The 22,168-nt window shown below is 45.3% G+C and overlaps 1 protein-coding gene across 1 annotated transcript; it reads right to left on the bottom strand.

Moving 5' to 3' along the window:
- Positions 1-10,202: 10,202 nt before the first annotated feature.
- Positions 10,203-21,880, bottom strand: c1qtnf1 (C1q and TNF related 1). Its single transcript, XM_079757345.1, has 4 exons — positions 21,527-21,880; positions 14,061-14,236; positions 13,461-13,606; positions 10,203-12,704 (listed from the first exon to the last, which is right to left on the bottom strand). The coding sequence occupies exons 1-4, from the start codon at positions 21,536-21,538 to the stop codon at positions 12,154-12,156; spliced, it is 885 nt and encodes a 294-aa protein (XP_079613471.1). The 5' UTR covers positions 21,539-21,880; the 3' UTR covers positions 10,203-12,153.
- Positions 21,881-22,168: the final 288 nt, after the last annotated feature.

Raw genomic sequence — 22,168 nt, 5'->3', positions numbered from 1 at the left:
TCGCCTCTATAGTCCTACAATGCGGGTACTAAATGCCAACTAACCGCCCGGATTGGAAGCAGTGACATATATTGGAAGACGGATGTGTGCGGATGCTGTCGTAAATACAGGGCCATTAGTTTCGGCATTAACATGTTGTCAACTGATTTGTTTCGGGAAGCTATAGAAGAAGGGAAACCGTTATTAGACACCCTGATGGTTGTGCTTTTAAAAAAACCCGTCTCCCGCATAGCTCCCGTTTGACTGATAACAGTTTAATGATGACGACCGGGGATGTATGCCTTAGTTATGACTGCATGTGGAAGGATAAAGCGTTTTGTTGACTTGGTTTAAACACAAAAAGTAAGTTAGAGGATTTCTAGGGAATGCAATGCGACATGATACAGTTGAACGTTTATAGTATTAGCCTAAAAGGAAACTGGCCGGTTTCTTTGGTTGGTTTTTTCTTGCTCTAGATCTCAGTTATCGTTGATGGTTCTCTGGCCGTTGGCCAATGTTGCTCAACGTTTAACAAACTTGGAATTTAATTTTAAAACTAATATTTATAGCATTCGAAAGTTTGTCCGTTTTTTTACATTCACTGGCAATGCCTGAAAATGTTTCCCAGTTGTCGATTGAAATGTCTCAAAATGTTGCCTCATGCTCAATTTATTCTCATTGGTGCCTCACTATGGAAGATGGTGGTTGGTTGTGGATATCTGAAGACCGGAATCCATTCAGAAAACCCGACACTGAAAGAGTAAGCAGGAATGTGCGCAAAATGAAGAACTAATTGGAATGAAGACAGCATGAAGAAGATTTGTGTACACGAGGATAAAAAGAGATGCTTCTTTTATGAGAATGGATTGTTCTCTCTTTATATAGGAGTCCCTGGACTTTGCCGTTAAATCATAATTATTAGCAAAAATTAAATTATATGTGTAAATCATATTGAAAAACGACAGTACCGCTGTTCAGACCGGATCTCTATTAATCTTACTTTAGCGATGTGTCGTCCAAACGGATTCCCAGAGAAAAAAGAGGAGTAAAAAGCTAAAATGTTTTGAGGAAACAGCTAAGATGTATTAAGCATACCTATTTCATTGATTGGCCTATCTGCCTTATAATCTGTTTTATTTGCTAACCACAATTATGTTGTATTTGGTTACAAATTGCTTTGGTAATGTAAAACGACAGACAGTGGTCTAGAGTATATGTTCTGTACATTTGTTATGAGCAAGGGAGCGAGCCATATTATAAATTATCATTATTAAAAGGAGTGTAGAAATTAGTTAGGAATACGATGAAATGTAGCAAGTGTATAAACTTGTTAGCAGTGTGAATGCGCATGCATGTGTGTCTGTGTATGTGTGTGTCTGGGTTTATGTGAGTTTGTCTGCCTGTGTGTGTGTGTGTGTGTGTGTGTGTGTGTGTGTCTGCCTGTGGTTATGTGTGAGTGTGTGTGTGTGTATCTGTGTATGAGTTTATGTGTATGCGTCTGACCCGCGTTTGACTGTGCAAATGTGTGCATGTGTGTGTTTGTGTGTGTATTTGTAGATGGGTTTATGTGCGTCTGTCTGTCCGTGTTTGCGGGGGCACAAGTGTGTGTGTGTGTGTGTGTGTGTGTGTGTGTGTGTGTGTGTCACACACCATAAAGCACATCAGCAGCAAGTGAGAGATGGCCAAGAGAATTTCTCCAATGTAAATATTTGCAGACGGAGGAGACGCAGGCTCCTAGTCTGTCCCTCCGATCTGTCGACGGAGGAGACACTGACAGACAGACGGACAACTCTATACTCACACACACACACACACACACACACACACACACACACACACACATCTGGACTCCCAGCTCCCCAGACTATACATCCTGCATATCAAACGCTACCGATGTACGTAAGCACCATTTTGAGCGCTGTACTGACCAGCCCTTACGGGATGCCATATATTATTCATAAACTGGTATGTCCATATGCTTGAAGCAAAACGGTTGAGGTTCATTGCTGACCCATGCTTATTACTTTCACTCCATGTCAGCCCTGTATGTCTTCCATATTTGCTTTTCACTTTTCAAACCCAGCTTTCCGGGGAAGGTTTTCCTAACAAAGAGCAAAGAGGCCCCATGTTTTTACGTTCAGACCATAAAATCTCGATTACACGATTCAGTCATTTTTACAGACGGCTTGAAAAAAAATCGACATCTGAATTAATCAATTTAATCAATTTAATCAATTTATCACCCAGAACCAACTTGATGCATCTCATTTAAACTTATTTTTTTTATATTTCTCTGCATAGAAGCACCTTTTAATCATTCCTGTGTTGTTGCTTGTTTTTCTTTTTTTTGTCGTCTTTATTACATTTTTTGCTCCCCAGAGATATAAGAGAGGGATCAAGACGCAGAGGAGGAGGGAAGGAAGAGGAGGAGGAAAAGGAGGAGGATATGTTTGTATTAATGTTTCATATTTCCCAAGAGCAGAGGATGGGGGGATGAGTGGGGGAGGAGGGGGTGATGATTATTTCATGCTGTTGATATCCTCACATTCTCTCTCTCTCTCTCTCTCTCTCTCTCTCTCTCCCTCACTCCCTCAATCTCTCGTTCTCTCTCCTCTCTTTCTCTTTCTCGCTCTCGCTCTTTCCTCTCTCTTACGTTCATCCATCTCTATCTCCCTCCCTCTCCCCCCTGTCTCTCTCTCTCTCTCTCTCTCTCTCTCTCTCTCTCTCTGAGGTGTCAGTAGATCATCCAACCATCATTGTCACAGAGCTATCAAGGAAGATCTTGGACACACACACACACACACACACACACACAGACTCACTGATATACACACTCCACATGCAACACCTTTCTCAGTCTCTCCCTCTCTTTCTCTCACTCTATGTGTGTGTCTATGTGTGTCTATGTGTGTGTGTGTGTGTGTGTGTGTGTGTGTGTGTGTGTGTGCATGTGTGAGACTCTCTCTCTGTCTCTATCTCCACTAACACAAAGGAAAGAGGCCTCTAGGGCAGAGGTAGTGTTTCCTCGACCAGGGTCTAGTTGTCACCATGTCAATCACGCCCCCCCCCCCCCCCCCCCCCCACACACACACACACACACACCACACTTTGAGTTACCGCTGTTTCTCAGAACTCCTCCCATATATATACTCTCTCTCTTTCTCCCTCCCTCCCTCTCTCTTTCTCTGTATGTTTCCTTCCATCAATCTTGGAAAGTGACAGAGAGAGACAGAGAGACAGAGAGAGAGAGAAGTTGTGGGACAGTGTAGAGCTCCATATATACTGCAAACCCAACAAATGTTTGTTCAGACATAGGAGGCTACGCTCTGGTCTCGTGGTAGGAGTACAATAACATAAAATAAACACAACACGCTCTAATTATACAGTGACCAGTCGTCTTCTCCGCCTGCAGCTCATCATAGCAGAGTAAACAGCAAAACAAACAGTGTGACTGCAGTTTTTGTGCCAGACAATATCTCGGGAAAATGAATGTCTCACACATGAAATAAGAGTAAATTAAACATTATGATCAGGAGAGGAACGGAAGAAGGAAGGGAAAGGAAAATAAAGAGGACGTTCTGTAATTAACAAAGTACCCTAAAAGAGCCGTCACGGTTCTGCATGGTGTCTCTGGGTGCTGATGAGGTGAAATTGGGTAAGAGTCTCTGGGTTTTGCTTCACAGACTTCTCCCTCATCACCAACTTCAGACGAGTACAATCGGCCAGAAGGCGAAGGGGTTTCTGAAGAGTAGACAGGACAGGAAATGGACGAGAGGAGAGCGAAGCCACGAGAAAGAATCACCGAAAACATTATGAGAAGAGAGGGAGGGAGAGAAAGCTCAGAGGGAGATGGAGTGACAGACGAGTCTTTCCTTGTGTGTGTGTGTGTGTGTGCCCGCCAGAATGTGTGCATTTCTGTGTATGTCTGTGTGTGTTTGTGTGTGTGTGGTATCTGCAGGTGCGCATGTGTGTGGGTATCGTGCTTGATATTGTGTGTGTCAGTGTGTGCACCGGCATGCTGTTTGTTTGTGTGTGTGTGTGCGCGTGCGTGTGTGGGTGGGTGTGTGTGTGTATTTGTGGTTTAGGGCAGTTACCCAAGGCTCTGCAGTGATACTCTAAGGGGCATTACACCTTTAATTATGCAACAGCAATCAGAGCCCAGGTAAGAGATACCCCCCCCAAACACACACACAACTGTGCACACACACAAACGCCCACGCACACACTCACTGCTCAGGCACACATGCCCACACACACGGCCATGCACAGACACAGACATATACACACGCACTAACACACACACACACACACACGCACACACACACACACACACACACACACACACACAAAACGTCCCTCAGAGTGATGTGAAGGGGATGGTGGGGGGCTCCTTCAAGTGCAAAAGGTTTGCTCTGGCAGAATATGATCCGATCCATCTATTATCTATGGGTCAAGTGTTTGGATCTCCCATGTCTACGCGCCAAGGCAGGCCAGAGTTTACAGTGTCACATCCTACCTTCCCTATTTGTCGACCACATCGTTTTTCAGACAATGAAGGGCCAAATGCTATTCCTTTTTTCCAACTCAAATGGTGCACCCCCTCCATTCCCATTATTATACTATTTTTTTTGTTGTTGACTATATAATTATATATACATTATATATTTTATTCACTATATAATTATGTAGATATATATATATTATTTTATTATTGTTTATATATTTTTTGAGACTATATATACAGTATATACATATATAGAAAGAATGTATTGATTATATATAGATATATATAGATATAGATATTCTATAAGATAGAAGAGTTCAGTGAGCACATAAGCAAGTGCCTTGTGAATACATCAGTACTGTTTCAACCAAAGTGTTTATTTAAAAGCCATGCCAGTTTTTATATAAATATATATATATATATATCAGAGGAAGCACAACCCTCTACAACATATTTTCCACGCTCTGCTTCCAGATGAAATGAGTCGCCTGGGGATTGTAGAGGGGGGGGGGGGGGGTGGGGGGGAGAAAAGAGAGAGAGAGAGAGAGATAGAGAGAGAGAGAGAGAGAGAGAGAGAGAGAGAGAGAGAGAGAGAGAGAGAGAGAGAGCAAGGGGAGCGGCAGGGAGAAGGAGCGCAGTGCGCATGTGCAAAATTTATATTTTTCGTTTTCATCCTATTTTTGCTAAATTCATAAAACAGCATAAAAGCATTCTTGTTGGGAAGTCAACATTGAGGGGTACGTTTCTCATGTTGTCCAAATTAAAATGTAAATGTGGAAAGTCTGTTAAAATGCTAATTCCGGTAAAAGAAAATCATAAACAACGTATGTAGCGGCCTCTGTTATTTCTAGTGCATATTTATATTCCGGTATTTTGCTTTGAAGTATTCTTGTTCTTATTGCTCATGCTATTTGTGTTTCTTGTATGTTCTCGCAGACCTCTTCAGGACCTAAACCTCTAATAGGTTTGGATGAAAGAATAAAAATGGAAACTGCGTAATTACATCCTGCCGACATTTAAATTAGTCCTCAGAGGAACGGGGGATGTGACGGCCATGAGATACTCAGCAGCAGAAGAAATGGGGAGAGGAGAGCCTTAACAGTGGTAAGCTACTACATTTACACACACACACACACACACACACACACACATACATACACACACACACATCCACATAGACACACACGTACACACACACACTCTCTCTCACACACACACACACACGCAAACACACACACATACAGACCCACACTCACATATACACGTACACACACGCACACACACTCTCACACAAACACACACACACTTATACAGCTGCCAAGGCAGCATTGACGAGATGGAGCTACAGAGCGAGAGGGAGAGAGAGAGAGAGAGAGAGAGAGAGAGAGAGAGAGAGCGAGAGAGAGAGAGCGAGAGAGAGAGAGAGAGAGCGAGAGAGAGAGAGAGAGAGAGAGAGGGAGAGAGGGAGAGAGAGAGAGAGAGAGAGAGAGAGAGAGAGAGAGAGAGAGAGAGTGGGAGGGGGTTCCTTGGTGCTGACACAGCCCTCACTGTCCCATCATTGATTGTCTCTGGAGTGTTCGGAGAGGAGAGAGAGAGGGAGAAAGAGAGAGAAGAGAGAGCGAGGGAGAAAGAGAGAGAGGGGGAGAGAGACAGAGACTGGGAGAGAGGAGCACAAGAGAGAGAGAGAAAGAAAAATAGATTGTGCTCTACACCTGGGTGCTTGTGTGTATGGCAGACTCAGTGGGCAGATTTATCGATCCCTCATTAGTATGACTCAAACAGCGATGGCTCCACTGCCTCAGTCAGGGTATGTTCCCTCTGTCAGGGTATCAGGGTATGTACCCTCTGTCAGGGTATCAGGGCATGTACCCTCTGTCAGGGTATCAGGGTGTGTACCCTCTGTCAGGGTATCAGGGCATGTACCCTCTGTCAGGGTATCAGGGCATGACCCCTCTGTCAGGGTATCAGGGCATGTACCCTCTGTTAGGGTATCAGGGTATGTACCCTCTGTCAGGGTATGTACCCTCTGTCAGGGTATCTACCCTATTTCAGGCAATCAGGGTATGTACCCTCTGTCAGGCTATCAGGGTATGTACCCTCTGTTAGGGTATCAGGGTATGTACCCTCTGTCAGGGTATCAGGGCATGTACCCTCTGTCAGGGTATCAGGGTGTGTACCCTCTGTCAGGGTATCTACCCTATTTCAGGCTATCAGGGTATGTACCCTTTGTCAGGCTATCAGGGTATGTACCCTCTGTCAGGGTATCAGGGTATGTACCCTCTGTCAGGGTATCAGGGTATCTACCCTATTTCAGGCTATCAGGGTATGTACCCTCTGTCAGGGTATCAGCATTAACCAGGGGAATGTACCCTCTGTAAGGGTATTTGGGGTGTGTTGTCTGTCAGGGTATCAGCCTTTAACAGGGGTGTGCACCCTCTCTCCGGACATCAGCCTGTACACCCTCTCAGAGCTCTTGATATGGATATACGTCGATGTGCCATGTAGGAAGGGTACAGAAACAGAAAAATACAGAATATGAGAAAACACAAGATTGGCTACAAAAAGTGAGAACAAATCGAGCAAAATATATATTTTTACATTTACTATTGATTTCAAATTACACCGTTTCTTCATTTTATTCCTCCCCACTTCCTTTCCTTCTTTCTTTCTTTCTTTGAACCCTTTGCCCCTTTAAAACCCACATCATTGGTCCTCCGCCTCCCTCCCCCCACCCCCTGTTGCTATTGGCTGCTGTACGTCTCCTGCCTCTTCTCTGTGTTTTGTTGAGTCGCCAGCCCGTCATCTTCGTTGATTGAAAAGGTAAGGGGGGGGGGGACCACAGTTCAATCTTTAATACCTAATAAAACCATGATGAAAATTGCGACCGGGAGAATCTGTGTTTAAAAATTCACCATATATACATGGAGGTACACCATTCCCCATGAAATATTAATGCCTCGCTGGTAGCCCTTCGCCGGTTGATTATTTAGTGGGGCCCCGCTATTGGCATATGCTAATAAATAGACGTCGGTGCCACGTGTAGTAGGCCTCCACCGTTCAAAGTGCGATCCGAATAAAAAATTGATATTGCTTGTGGCCATCGCATACGGAACCGCATCGCCGTCTCTTGATGGCTGCACTTCAGCGGCAGTGCACACGGCCCCCAGGGGACCCGGGATGACTTGTCTGCCGCTCATGTGCGCGCCCTCCCCGGGTTTACGGGGGAGCGCGGAGATGAGCGCTGGCCCATCAGGTAGATCAGCGCAGAACAGGCGACCCTGAGATGACGCCCAGAGAAACGCTGACAGGCAGCTAGATCATCAAAGTGGGCGGCTCGTTACGTTTATCAGCTCAGCGATCAACTCCGAGTTGACAAAACCTTGGCGGTGCTTTTAATGATTCGATTGGATGTGATTGGATTTCATGGGGGATCTCATTAGATTCGATTCGATTTTGATTCTTCGCCCATCGCTTTGTTTGCAAGTAAAAGTGGTGCAGCATAGGTTATCTTATTTAAAAAAGACCAGATGAGCCAAGTATGTTCAGGGATGTGTCTTTTCAGATGACTTACCCTTTAGCTCTACATTTGCATTTGGTTGTTGCTCCAGTGGACCTCAGATGTACCACCAGAAGACATAAATTGTTGCATTGCTTACAGGCGTTCTCGTAAAAAAAAGAAAAGGCGAGATTGTTACGTTTCATACGCACTCATTTGATATCCTTATTTCTAACCGACTACCTCCACAGTCATCCCAAGCCCTAGAGTGTCAGTTATTAATGTTTCCAATAATGTTTGGTTGATCCGAACATGGCTCTTCCTGCCCTCTCTCTCCAACAACCCCACTTAGTCCTGTTTCAGCGGCAGCCGGCCGGGATCAAAACAGGGACAAGGCTGCCACCGAGTGGCCATGTATGTGAACTGGGAGCAGGAATCCGTGCTTTAGAACGTACGCAGAATTAAAATATATACGTTTATCCTCATGCTCTTTGGTTGGAAATAAGCTCCACCATACTAATGTCCTACTAGTTATTTATTTCGTTTGTTAGTGAGTTAATTAATTCGTTGATAAGTAGACCTATTATTTTCTCCATATCACCAGAGGTTAAACTCTCCGTTTCGACATAGCCTACGCCATCGTTCTTCGCCACCTCCTCTAACGGGCCCACGACGTGATTCCATCTTTGAACTTTGCGTCGCCTCACCCTTGGTGATGGTCCGAAGGCATTGTATCTTCCTTGGGATTTATAACCCAACACCCATAGGCTTGCACGTACCCTTCCATCGGAGTATTCAGTCATGAAAACATTTGTGGTTATTCTCTCGACAAGAATTAGTATAGAGTGTGTTCTCCATGCTGGCCTTGTCGCCATGTTCTTTTTCAGTTGAAGTGTAAAGAATCGTCTATAATCAACTTCTTATTTTTGATTCATAAATGGGATTCATTGACTGGAAGGCCATAAGATCAGAAATGCCGGTATTAGGATGTAAGAACTGTTCCTGTAATTGGGTTAAAACTTCAGAGTATCTAAGTCGGCCTATTTCAGCATATTATCCTAAATAATTAGCAGAATATTTAGTGTCCAAAAATACATTGGTTCCATCAGTCTTTGAAGCCTTTTTCTAATGCAAATCTTGAAAATACACGTTTAGCAGTCTTGGGCCCATTAAGGATAACCTGTGTGGGTCCATAATTAAAATAATGAGAGAGCTGTAGGAGGTAGAAGCTGAGGCCGGTGTTGTCACGTGAGCGATGCGGTCAACACCAGAACCGAGAGTTGCTGATGCTGGCAGGAAGTCTCTTTCTCAAATCTCGTTAATATACTCTCCTTAAGTCCAATTTTGACCACTAAGCCTCTCCTGCTATACTTTCCTCATGGTGGGAAACTACAAAAGACATCATAGCCACAAGACTTCCTTCAAGAAGGAGATCAAACTATATTCTTTATCCGGCGAGGTTCATGACAATATTATAATAAAATAATATTGTCTGACGCTTGTAAGAAAAAATAATTATACCGCTATTATAACCGAAATAATCATGCATTTCCAATAATATGTATCCACAGATGGGTCTACTATAGCTGCACAAAATGTTGCTAGAATTATACTACTTTTGTACACCAGAAGGTGATAGTAGACGTTATTTCCTTATTTGCATGATGTCTTTACATGGATGTGGAATGTGTTTGGCGCAACTCTTTCCGATCGCTTTGCTTTATCTATGCGCTCTTTCCTGTCATGTGCTGTATAAAGACCAACGCTAGAGGGCGCCGGTACACATTGATTTACAGCTAAGTACGTGCATGTTGATGTGTGGTAGACCCGAGTTCTTCATTGTCTCTTCTTTGTGTGTATTGCATTGGAACCGATGGTTTGTGTTTGAAAAACAATACAGAAAGTAAGAAAAAGTAGATAATCAGGCATTAAGAGAAAAAAACGAAGGATAAACTGCCAGAGAGCCTTTGGTGTTTGGAGGCTAAAGCTTTACTTGGAGTAACTGCTTTGCTCCTCTTTTCATGGCAAGTTCTGCTGTAGAATGCTGGCTCACTTTTCATCTGCTGTTCTGTACGCTTTGCCAAGTCACATTTCGTCTGCAACAGCACTGAGGAACAGACACACCCAACAACTCCAAGACACACGCAACACACATGTGGGTCCTCAAAAACTGGGAGCTTCTTCTCCTGATCCTTTCCGTTCTCCCAACACAGCCACGTTCCCTGAAGGACATGTTTGTTTATTTTAACATTGAATTCGATCCATATCCATTTCGAGCAATGCACACAGAAATCTGAACAAACGAAACAACAGCAACATAGCAGAACAGACAGGATAACAAACATAGACGGGATCTGCAGCAACGTCTTTTAACTGTCAAGCGGTTCCCCTCCCTCTGTTTCCCTCCATTGTTTTTCCTCTTCTATGTAAATGTTCTTGTTTTCATAATCTTCATATTAAAGGGACTTAACAATATCGCCATTGTGGAAAATAAGTAAGGGGGCCTATGGGTTTGAAGCGGCGGTTTGAAACCGTTCCCCCCGGGACGCCTGCTCTGAAAGGCTGCCGCTGAACACTGTCCAGATACACAACGGCATCAAAGGCTCCACGAGACATTCGTTGTGACAGATGGTGTTCAAAGCAGGCCGACTGGCAGCAAAAAAATATTTCGATACGTGCCGGTGCTTCTTTAAATTGGCGCGACAAAACGTGTAATTTAAGAGTCGTATTTCTCTGTTGTGTTTTCTCACGGCGATGCGTGCGTGTGCGTGCACGATCCCTCTCATCTCTTTAAGAGGGGAGACCCTTTTTCTTGCACACCCCGAGAAAGAAATTGTGTAATGTTATGTGCAAAATTTTAGGGTGGTTCAGGGAAATCTTTTTGATTATTCTTTAATGCACCTGTTGAATTCCTGCTCTCTTTTTTTAAAATGTAGACTAAAAGCAGGAATTAATTTGGGTTCCCTGTGGGAGCTGGGAATCGCAGCCATTTAAATGTAACAGCGGGAGGGATACAGATTACATGATGGTGCTCATCATTTACCTGTTTGTTAAAACCTTTCAATTGATATATACATCTATCTAGGAACTAAGATAAAAAAAAACAAAGAGCACACATGAAGCAGGAAGTTCACGTCACCTCCAGACCGTTATGGCTATCTCTGCTTTTTAATGTCATGTGTAACATGTCCAAAACAATGAAACAGGATGTGTCAGATGGATTCCCTGCAGTACGCCATATGCTCTGCCAAAACGGGCGTATGATATATTACAAGAACTGTTGTCCTGACGACAGATGGAAACGACAGTCACAACAGTGTGGATGTGGAGTTCCGTATCAATGTAGATTTCCAGATAGCCTTTTATCTTTACAAATATTAAATAGCCCCTTTCATTAATATCCATGAATACCTGATGTTCTGTCACCATAGGTATTCATTCAATCCTGGGGCTCAAACAGTTTTATTGATACTTATTTATACTAGCACCTGAAGGAGAGTTTATATGCTCAATATATATGCTGACTGACCTGGCAAGCAATGCAGGTCCTAGTCAATGTAAATATCAAAACAAAAAAAAACGTTTAGTTACACAATACTGATGGGACTTGATTCCTGTTAATCAAGTCACAATATTTAAAGTAGGCAAAAAGTACAAAACAAGAACATAAAATAAAAACAAAACAAATATAAACCTCATTGAGAGTCTCGTCAATCAATAACAGAAATCATCAAACCCATAAATAGATCCAGAATGCTGATTGCCAGTCTATCACCGAGTTTGGCTCTACAGGTTTTGCTTACGCTACAAGACCAGGGCCAGGTGTGTGTCCTAACAGACCTTTGCACCCGACACGCCTCTTCCACCCAGACATAACGTTGCTGATGCCAACGCTCCCCAGATAAACCCAATTGCGGGTCCATGGGTTGAGTCCCTTCAGACTGTTGAGGTCCAGCTGGCCGGTCGATCGGGGTCAGAGCGATGCTGTGACAGAGGCCTCCCATGATGCACTGCTCTCCTCTGGCTCGTCAAGGCCTGTACCTAGCTGCTATCGTCTGTCCCTGTCCCACACACACAAACACACACACAAACACACGTACAAGTACAGGCACACCCGCGCACCCCCACACACCGACACCCACACCCACACACACACACACACACCCACGACACCCTACAAATCGTTCTTGTGTTTGATGAGGTGTCCGTTGAAGGTGATGTAGGTGTCAAAGTCGTCGCTGAACACGGCGTTCTCCCGCTCGCCCTTGAACAGCCTCACCCACACCTGGTCGTGGGTCTCCAGCGCCAGCATCAGGCTCTGGCTCTGCATGACGGAGCGGTCGCTGGGCTGCGCGTACAGGACCACCGCTTCCCGCTCGTTGTGCATCACGTGCACGTACGTCTCCTTCTGGTTCCACGTGTGCACGTTCAGGCTGAAGTAGTAGACGCCCGGCACGTAGCAGTAGAACTTTCCGGTGAACATGTTGAAGTGTCCGTAGAGGTTGACCAGCTCCGTGTCGAACACCAGCGTCTGGTAGTAGTCGCCGGAGTGGAGGGCCTTCTTGCGGCCCACTGAGAAGGCGGCGTAGTGCGACTTGCAGGCCTCCCCCGGGAGGCCCACGCTGCCCTTGGAGCCCTTGTACCCAGTGGGCCCCTGGGGGCCGGTCAGCCCGCCTTTCCCCGATTTGCCAAAGTGTCCTCTCTCGCCGTGGTCCCCCTTCTCACCTGGCAAAGGCAGAGAGAGTTGTGGGAAAGGGTTCAGGTAAAGGCTTGTAGAAATGAGCTGTTGTTGTTATGAGTGTGCTTTGTGGTTATAGCGCTGGTAGTTATCGTTGAGGTATGTGTGCTTATGGTTATACTGCTGTGTGCTCATAGTGCGCTAACTAAAAGTGTTATTGTCGCATACTTCATGGGGGACCCTCAGACATCCGCCGCGCCCGCCCCGCTCTCCGACTCACATTACGGTGGGTTTTGCTAAAACACAGTTAATTGCCGTGGTCGGGATCGCTGCGGGCAATGTGTGCGCTCCAGCGAAGCCGAACCCACATTCACATCTAAATCGTCCCCTCATGGACACCAACTAACCCACGCTTTTATTTGTTTCTTTCCTCAAAAGCCCTCAAATCTTCTTCATTTCCCCTGCGGGCGGGAGACACACCTCCACCGGTCTCGCTCTTAACCACCACAATAAACACCAGATGTGTGTGTGTTTGTGTGTGTGGGTCTCTTGTGTGTGTGTGTGTGTGTGTGTGTGTGTGTGTGTGTGTGTGTGTTTGTGTTTGTGTGTATTTCTGTGTGTGTTTGTGTTTGTGTGTGTATTTCTGTGTGTGTGTGTGTGTGTGTTTGTTTGTGTGTGTTTGTGTGTGTGTGTGTGTGTGTGTGTGTGTGTGTGTGTGTGTGTGTGTGCGTGTGTGATTTTGTCTGCGTGGAGGGGTGCATGTGTTTGTTTATGCAATGAAAGCATGCTATCATTGAGTGAACCTTTGAGTATGGTAATGTTGATCTGGGGCACCACTTTGTACTCGGGCGGGGGCGGGTGGAACTGGGGGTAGCTCTGGCCAGTGTAGCCCGACGGGGGGTCCTCTCGGGGGTCGCAGCATCGGCGACACTCTCTGGACGACCTCGGCCTGCGGAAGATCCATTTCACAAACCGCCCCCGGCCATTAACATCCTCAATGTGGTCTTTGCTTCTAGTTGAAAGTTGTTTGTAATGAGGTTCAACGCAGACCAGATGGGCTCGATTGTAGCTTGTTAATTAACATGACGTGTTTGTGACGTTTTGTTTGGTGCCGTCGCTGTTTCCATTACATTTAGTTTGGAAACGTATTCTGTATAAGCACAACGCTGGCTGTGTGTGAGAGCACACAGATAATGAGCTACATGTCTGCCGTATTAAGGTCTGGCGTTTTTCCCTGGATCCTGTTTACTCCGACCTAAAATAGTGTTTTAATGTCGGAAAACTGTCGCCCACAACTTTCTGCAGCACAACGTGAGGCTCTCTGTCTAAACGCTCCTCAGGTCGTTGAGTTATCCTGTAACTGCTGACCAAGCAGGTTCCACCCGTGGAGCACGGCGACGTACCCGCTGTCCGAAGCCTCATCTCTGGGGTAGCTGTCCGTCGGGCGTCCCCTAGGCTCCGTCATGCCTGGACCCTTCTGCTCAGACTCCAGCGGTCCATGGTTGAAGGGGGTCCGGTAGACTAGGGCTGGCCACGGACCCAGGAGGAGCAGCACGGCCCACACACACATCACCTTCATCTGCCAGGGCCCAAAGGAGACACATACACACACACACACACACACACACACACACACACACACACACACACACACGTTAGAAAGAACAAAAGGCTGTGAAGTGAGTGAAGGATTTGATAGATGCACGGCCATGGTCAGTAAACAGGATTTTACAGGGGGCCGCGTTGAAGCAAGCAATGTTCCGGCCTTCTTGAAGCCACAAGCTCTGTTGTAGCTGGAGAGCATTTCTAGGGAGGAATTGGACGGAAAATTTAGACTGTAGACAAAACACTTTACTGTCTGTGCTTATATTAGGACGGGCTCTCCGATTGAGCAGCCAGGATCCGACGGGAACTCTTTTGGAAACATCGGAATGGATCTGTTTTTTTTTTGAATGTCAGTCACAATGAATGGCAGCCTGCTCTGTGTTGTTGAGCGCTGGAAGCAGGGAATTCATTTAGCTCCAAGACTGAACTCATCAGCACTAAACAGGATGTGGCGAAACATCTGACAGCAATCTGTGGAACATTGCGAAAAAATTTGACACCACCCAGAGTAACAGTAACATTGTTGCTTTATGTTGGGCTGCCATACTGGAGGGAAAGTCCAAAAGCAGTCAGACATTCCCTCGCTGTCTATCACTAAATGTCCCAATAATTATGCTAATGTATTACTTTTTTTTACAATTTTTACACTAATAAGTTGTTCTCCCTCCAACATATATGAAGCCTGAAATGACGACACACATAACCATATCCAACTTTAAGGATAAAATTGAATTTGTGTTGTACTAACCTTTTACTGCTAACTGGTGCAAATAACACACATGTTTTTTATTTGTTTTTACTAGGACATAGGTCTTATTACAGATGTTGCAAAATACACTATAAGAGCATGCTCACATCAAGGTTAATCAATTCATATTTATGAGTTTACTGTAACACAGGTCATCCTAATTATAGAGTGGATTAATGTTTTACTCCTCCACGGGTAATTGTATCCAGGTTAATGAATGCTCTCCAGATTTAAGACCATCCAGCTACAAAGATGCCTGCTCATACCCATTAGCAAAATTATGGGATGAAATGAGATCATCATTATTATGATACTAATTTGAAGCTATGCAACATATGGGAATGGGAGGCCAATTTCCAAGCAAAAACATAAATCAAATACAAATACTCTAAGTGCTAACCCAATTCAAACTAATGACTACCTCTGAAATTGGAGCGACAGGAAGTTGGCTGTTTGGCATCAGAGGCACCACTATAATCAAAACTAGGGGCCCCATATTTGTCTTCCACAAAGGCCCTGCTGCTGGTCAAGGGGCAGCCATTATCAGCCCTGATTGTAGCTACAGCTTGATTAATAAGTGACAATCACCCTATCGCCATTCAATCTGCCTTTCTTGCATCTTTCTTTCTCTTTTTTCTTTCTTTCCTTCCTTCTCTGTTTTCTGTCTTTCATTTTCTCTGGCTTGCTTCGGCCCTGCCTGTCTCTCCGTCCGTCTGTCCGACAACATTCAAAGTCAACGTCAGGGATCAGAGGTTGTCTGGATGCAAACATGGGATTAGCAGGGGGATTACAGATTCCTTTCAGTGCTTCCAAGCCTTTCAGTTTGACCTCTTGCTCCGGGAAGACATCCGGAAAGAGAGGGCCCTGAATACAAAGGAGCCCAATGCTGATATGCTGCCCCACAACTCATCCGATACTTACCCACTACTTGCCCACTTTTCCTGCGACTCCCCCACCACTCCCCCACTACTCACCCACCAATCCCCTGTGACTCACCCACCACTCACCTGCGACTCCCCCACTACCCACCCACCACTCACCTGCGACTCCCCCACTACCCACCCTCTGCTCAAACACACAACAACCCGCCCACACAAAGCCGATCCCTTCTGCTGACTGAACGACTGGATAAAGAGATAGTCAATGAACATGTTTGGCTTTGAAGACAAGCATGGCTGCCCAAAGTCCAGACGTCCAAGAATCAAAGCATTCTGTTCAGCATGTGCTTAACTTCCTTGTGACCTCCCCCCCCCCCCCCCCCAGAAGTCCTTGTCGATGTGCTGTATGTTATCTCAGGGACACAGAGGAGACATTCATCTTTTCACTGTTTGAACTATTCTGTTTGATTTGTGTAGTTTTAGTTTCTTCCTCCTTGATGTCCTCAGTTATAATCTTCTTTAATCTCATTAACCCTGATTATTATAACTTTATTCAAGACACAGGAAGGTCCACATAGACAGCACACTACATAGATAAAAAAATTATATATATAAAACAAGACAAAACATTTAAGAAGGATGCAAATGAGGCATTACCAATTATAATACAAACACATTTAAAACACATAGAAGATTCGGGTCCAATGCTTCCAGAGGCAAGCTGAATACCTGGTGTCACTCTGAGAGATATCAATTATCAATTGATGTGTTCCACCTGTGTTGATTTTCTATGGTTTCCTCCTGTGCATTCAAGCCATTGGTTTTGTTCGCCCTTTCTGATTGTCCTGCCCCGTCGCTAACCCTGTCTAGTCTGTGTCTAAGTAGTCCTGAGATAAATCAGGCAGTTTTTCGACTTGTTGCCTATCTTCATCCTTTTTTTTCTGAAGAATTTCAATCTTTTTGCACAAACTGTTCTTGTTTCTGCATTTGAGTCCACATCTTGATCCCTTATCCCTGATCCTCGGATCTCCTCTGAACCATCATAGTTATGCAGAGTGCTGCAACATGTTTTGAACTGCCTCATTTCTGCTTCAACTGATCTGCCAATCACGGCAATGATCTGATCACAGCATAAGGGTCACCTCAGGGATGATGTCATTACATCTGAACTCTTATCAAACTTTCCATGACATCACTCTTATCTGGCTGCCTGTCAAGGTGCTTGTGTGGCTAACAGCCATTATATGCGTCACACAGTGAACCCTCCATTACTGTTTTCAGGTTTACAAAACTGTGTTTATAGTCTACTAAACATACTTATTATAAACATACTAAATACCGTTGCGTGTTGATGGATGTACGACGATTAGCATTTTGAGAATACCGCCTTAACCTCTTTTTTTTTACTCTCGCTGGTGTGGCGTCAGTTCTTCATATATCTGTACTTTTGGAAATGTCAGATTGGAAAAACAACATTATGATAACATTATCATTATAAATATTACATAATATTTATCCTTTTATTGTTGCATTTGAGCTGAGTGATATTGGGAGCAAAAGCTTGTGGATATTATTAGTTGAAATACTACGCATGGACAGGCTTAACGAAATGAAAACAAATTGTTGTTACATTCATTAGAGGTGTCTTATGTTTCGATTTTTTGAACCAATTCCTCAATTGGTTTCACTTCCCAACTGGGAATTCCTGTGTGTGTGTGCGTGTGTGTGTGTGTGTGTGTGTGTGTGGTGTGTGTGTGTGTGTGTGTGTGTGTGTGTGTGTGTTACCTATGGCATGCCTTGGTTTTAATTCAGCACTGAAATCACATCTGTGGTAGCAAAGAGCAGGAGTTGTTTGTTTACCAAGTGTCTAGTGATGAGTACATTCTAGCTCATTCATTCATTTTAATCAGGCATAATTTTGAAAAGCCAGTTGTATCAATTATTTAAAAATGTGACAAACCATTGTGTTGATTGTCAGAATAGAAGAAAAAGGGTTTTTTTTATCCATAGACCCTTCTCTACCTAATGAAGCTCATAGCGCTTAGCCTCAATGAAGCTGCTCTGCCCATCAAACATCTGTTCACCCGTAGAGAGAGAACACATGTTGAAACCTGCCTTTGGCGTAATAATTAATAAGTGGAAACATTTGACTGTGAGTGTGTGCGTGTGTGTGTGTGTGTGTGTGTGTGTGTGTGTGTGTGTGTGTGTGTGTGTGTGTGTGTGTGTGTGTGTGTGTGTGTGTGTGTGTGTGCCTGCATGTGCATTATTATATCAGCATGTCTTCTTGTGCAAGCTTGTCATACCACTGTGGAAGCGTCATGCCCACCTCTTTATCAGTTTTGTGTGTGTGTGTGTGTGTGTGCATGTGTGCGTCCCATGTGTGTGTGTTTGTGTCTGTGTTTGTGTGCATTTGTGTGTGTGTGTGTGTGTGTATGTTTGTCTGTCTGTCTTTGCGTGTATGTGTGTGTTTGTATGTGTGTTTTGTGGGTGCCTGTCTCCATTCACCTAACAGACCAGAAATCCTCCTTCATGGCCCAGTTCCTTCAACTGGTGGTAAGCAGTCCCAGGTCACTGGTTTTGTTCCAGTGTGGACGTGTGGTGAAAGCCACAAGGCTAAGCTAGACCCACTCTCTCCACACACCCCCTGGCCCAGCCCGTCTTTGTAAACAATTACATGAAGTTGTTAGAACCTGTCTTACAATGGCAGCAGGAGCAGCCAAGTAGATGTGCTGCCACCATTTAAAGTTCTTCATATACATAGAATATGGTTAGGGTTAGAACAAGTACAAATGTAGTTAATGTCAGTCATTTTGATAAAAGCGTCTGCTAAATGCCTTAAATGTAAATGCAAATTAATGCATACAGATGTGTGTAAATATGATATTACGATTGCCAATATACTTATTGATTCCTTGGGGAAATTCCTCCTCTGTGTCCTAGCTAGGGGCTCGGAGCAGTGGGCTGTCACAGGGTAGGGTTGGGAACCAGCTCCAGATTTAGTGTCCCTGCCTTGGTAATGAGCAGGGCAGGAGCATTAAAGTGCATTTTTTCTTTGTTTTGCGGGAGTAAAACCTGAGCACCCGTAGGAAACCTGTATGAACACCGGGAGAACATTCAACTGCACACAGAACCCCCTCTTGCCTCAGGGTTCAATGTCTATTTCTGTCTATATGCTTTATATCTGTGTATGTGAGATATTTATGGGGTCTATTTCAGGTCCTCAGAGGACAATAGCTGAGGTGGCAATTCATCTGAGGTTGATCGGACAATTGGCTATTTTCTCATAGGCTATTTTTTCTCTTTTAGTGTGTGTGTGTGTGTGTGTGTGTGTATATCGTTTCGGCCATATCCTGAAAAGATATGGTACAATTCCCCTTAAACACAAACACTTAATTTGGCCAGGAAACACAGGTTGAACTCGCAGAAGCCGAAGAACCACTTATATTACTGGTTGTGTTATTTCTGTTTGGCTTATTGTGATTCAGAGTTGCAAAACATTTGGAAGGTTAAAAGAAATAAGCCTTACTCGGCCAACAACCCCACACTACCCCCGCACTTCCTAACTTCCTGTTGTCAAACTAAGTTCTGGTTTGGGAAGAGGAAAGAGTTAAAAGGTTAATAAGCTGTATAGCATCGGAGCTGAAGTGAGCACTTATTGCCGGCTGAACTGTGAGGAGATGTATTCTGCCCATCTCATCACATACCACAAGTAACAATTCACACTATCCCTTTCACATGCACGCACACAAGCACAACACACGGCTGCCCGCACAAACACACACACACACACACACACACACACCCACACACATGGGTACACACACACACACACACACACATGCAAAAGTATTTTAGCATGCACTCACCTGTTATGATAAGACTAGCCAAACCTATGAATAACGTGCGACAGCGAGAATGTAGAAGGCCTGACAGAGCAGCAGAAGTGCTGCAGGCGAGGAAGAGAGAGGACCCACAGCAGCAACATTGAAACGCTCACCAAACGTGGAAAAGTTTCCCAGGGATGTGGCTGGTTTATGTCACCCAGTGGCTCTGCTGCCACTTTGGTTTCCAACTCTGCTGCCACTTTGGTTAAGCTCCATTCTGCCTGTCTCTCTCTCTTTTCTACTCTCTCTCTATTTTATGGCCTTCTCTCTTGTCCTGAAACTCTCTCTCTCTCTCTCTCTCTCTCTCTCTCTCTCTCTCTCTCTCTCTCTCTCTGTGTCTGTGTCAGACATGAGGACAGCTGCATGGCCTATGCTTTGGCATGCCCTGCACTTTTATACCCCAGGTTTCATATTTTCAACTCTCTCCGGACACTTGCCTCACTCTTTCTCACTCACTCTCTGAGTCTCTTTCTCACAAGCGGCTCCTTGTTCAGTTCACATAGATCCCCGTCCAGCATCGCCCGTCTCCCTAAACACTGGTATCTTCCTCAGACAGAGCATAGCAAACCATGAGGTGGCGCCGGCCGGATAAACTACGTCAACACCGACAGCCGCTCAGTGGCGGTCTCTGAAACAACAACAGAGGGCAAATGATTGCATGGGCGGGTCAAGTGCTCTATTGTCAGCCAGGCAGCAGGTGGGGGGACCTCATGTTTACAGGCTGGGAACCAAACACCTGCCCCAGGTGAGCCCTGCTCCCTGCTGCTTTAACTAGACCAGGAGGCTGCAGTAGCTGGGTTTCCCATGAGCGCGGTGGTGGTGGGGCCGCCGGGGTCGTTTCAGGCCAGTTGTCTCTGAAAACAATGTTCCCTGAACAAGGGGAAGTGGAGGCCATGCGGTCGGCCACATCTGGGAATGGTTTGGTCTCAAAGCAGAGGGAGCCGCACTCTCACACATACGTATTTGTGTTTGGATGTACACACCTGTGTGTGTGTGTGTGTGTGTGTGTGTGTGTCTGTGTGTGTTTGTACATAAGTGTGTGTGTTTGTGTGTGTGTGTGTCTGAGGGTGAGAGAAAGAGAGAGTGTGTGTGTTTTCATACATACGTGTGTGTGTATGTGTGTGTGTGTGTGTGTGTGCCTGTGTGTGTGTGTGTGCTTTGTACGTGTGTTTGGTACGTGTGTGTGCTTTGTATGTGTGTTTTGGTACGTGATTATTTGTACATGTAAGTGTGTGTGTGTGTGTGTGTGTGTGTGGGAGTATTTTACGCATGTTGTTACATCTGTTCAGACATCCATCCTGGCTATGTGCAATGCATGTTTATAACAAAAACCTTTGAAAGCCAGTATGCAACATTAGTTCAGTGGATGGATGTCCCGTCATTGGGAGACCCATATTGAGCTACCTCTTCTCTCTCTCTGTCTCTGTCTCTCTCTCTCTGCCTCTGTCTCTTTCTCTGTGTCTCTGTCTCTTTCTTTCTCTTTAATTGCCTGTGTGTGTGTGTTTCTCTCCCCTCTCTCATTATCTCGCTCTCTCTCTCTCTCTCTCACACTCTCTCTCTCTCGCTCTCTCTCTCTCTCTCTCCCTCTCAGTCTCCCTCTCTCTCTCCCTCTCAGTCTCCCTCTCAGTCTCCCTCTCTGTCTGTAAAAACTTGAACCGCACTGCTGCACAACAGCATCAACATTCAACTTACGTCACCCCGTTTTACTCCCGCCAAACAAAAGCACCTCGGAGCACAGAGCGGTCGGTGCTTACCTTAACTCTCATGGTGTCCCGAGGACTCTGCGCCTCGGCTCGGGGGCAACAGTCCGTCCGCGAGGAGCTGGGCCGGCGTGTTCAGCCCTTGTCTGGACAGGCTTTAGACGGGGGATGAATGGAGCCGATTGTTGTCCGTGGGTCACTCCTCCGGACCTGCTGCTGTGGGGCTCTTGTGTGGGTCCCGGTGACGGCTCCTCCTGTCTGCTCCTCCGCGCGGGTTCTATGCCGGGAGCCCTCGATCCTCCAAACAAGCGGAGGAGGAGAGGGAGGGAGGAGGAGGAGGAGGAGGGGGAGGAGGGGATGAAGCAAAACAAGGAGGCGGGGTCGACAGGAGAGGGGAAGGGTACTAAGGGAGTGAGAGAGAGAGAGAGAGAGAGAGAGAGAGAGAGAGAGAGAGGCAGTGATCGAATGAGGGCCTGGAAGAGACAGAATAGGGGGGAAAGAGAGAAAGAGAAAGGCAGCTTGATGAAGGGAAGTTGTTGGAGTGCAGTAGGGGGAAAAATGCACTAAGTGAGAAAGAAACTGAGATAAGCGATTTTTAACTTGTTTGTGTGTGCGTGAGATCTGCCTCAGCTGTGGCGGCGTATCAGCATTCCAACCGTCTCTTAGAGGAAGAAATCAACAAACAACTTTCAAATG

This window comes from Pollachius pollachius, assembly GCF_949987615.1.
Source record: "Pollachius pollachius genome assembly, chromosome: 19".
NCBI classification, from domain to species: domain Eukaryota; kingdom Metazoa; phylum Chordata; class Actinopteri; order Gadiformes; family Gadidae; genus Pollachius; species Pollachius pollachius.
Note: the sequence above shows the minus strand (reverse complement) of the source record. Positions and strands in the feature narration are given on the sequence as shown.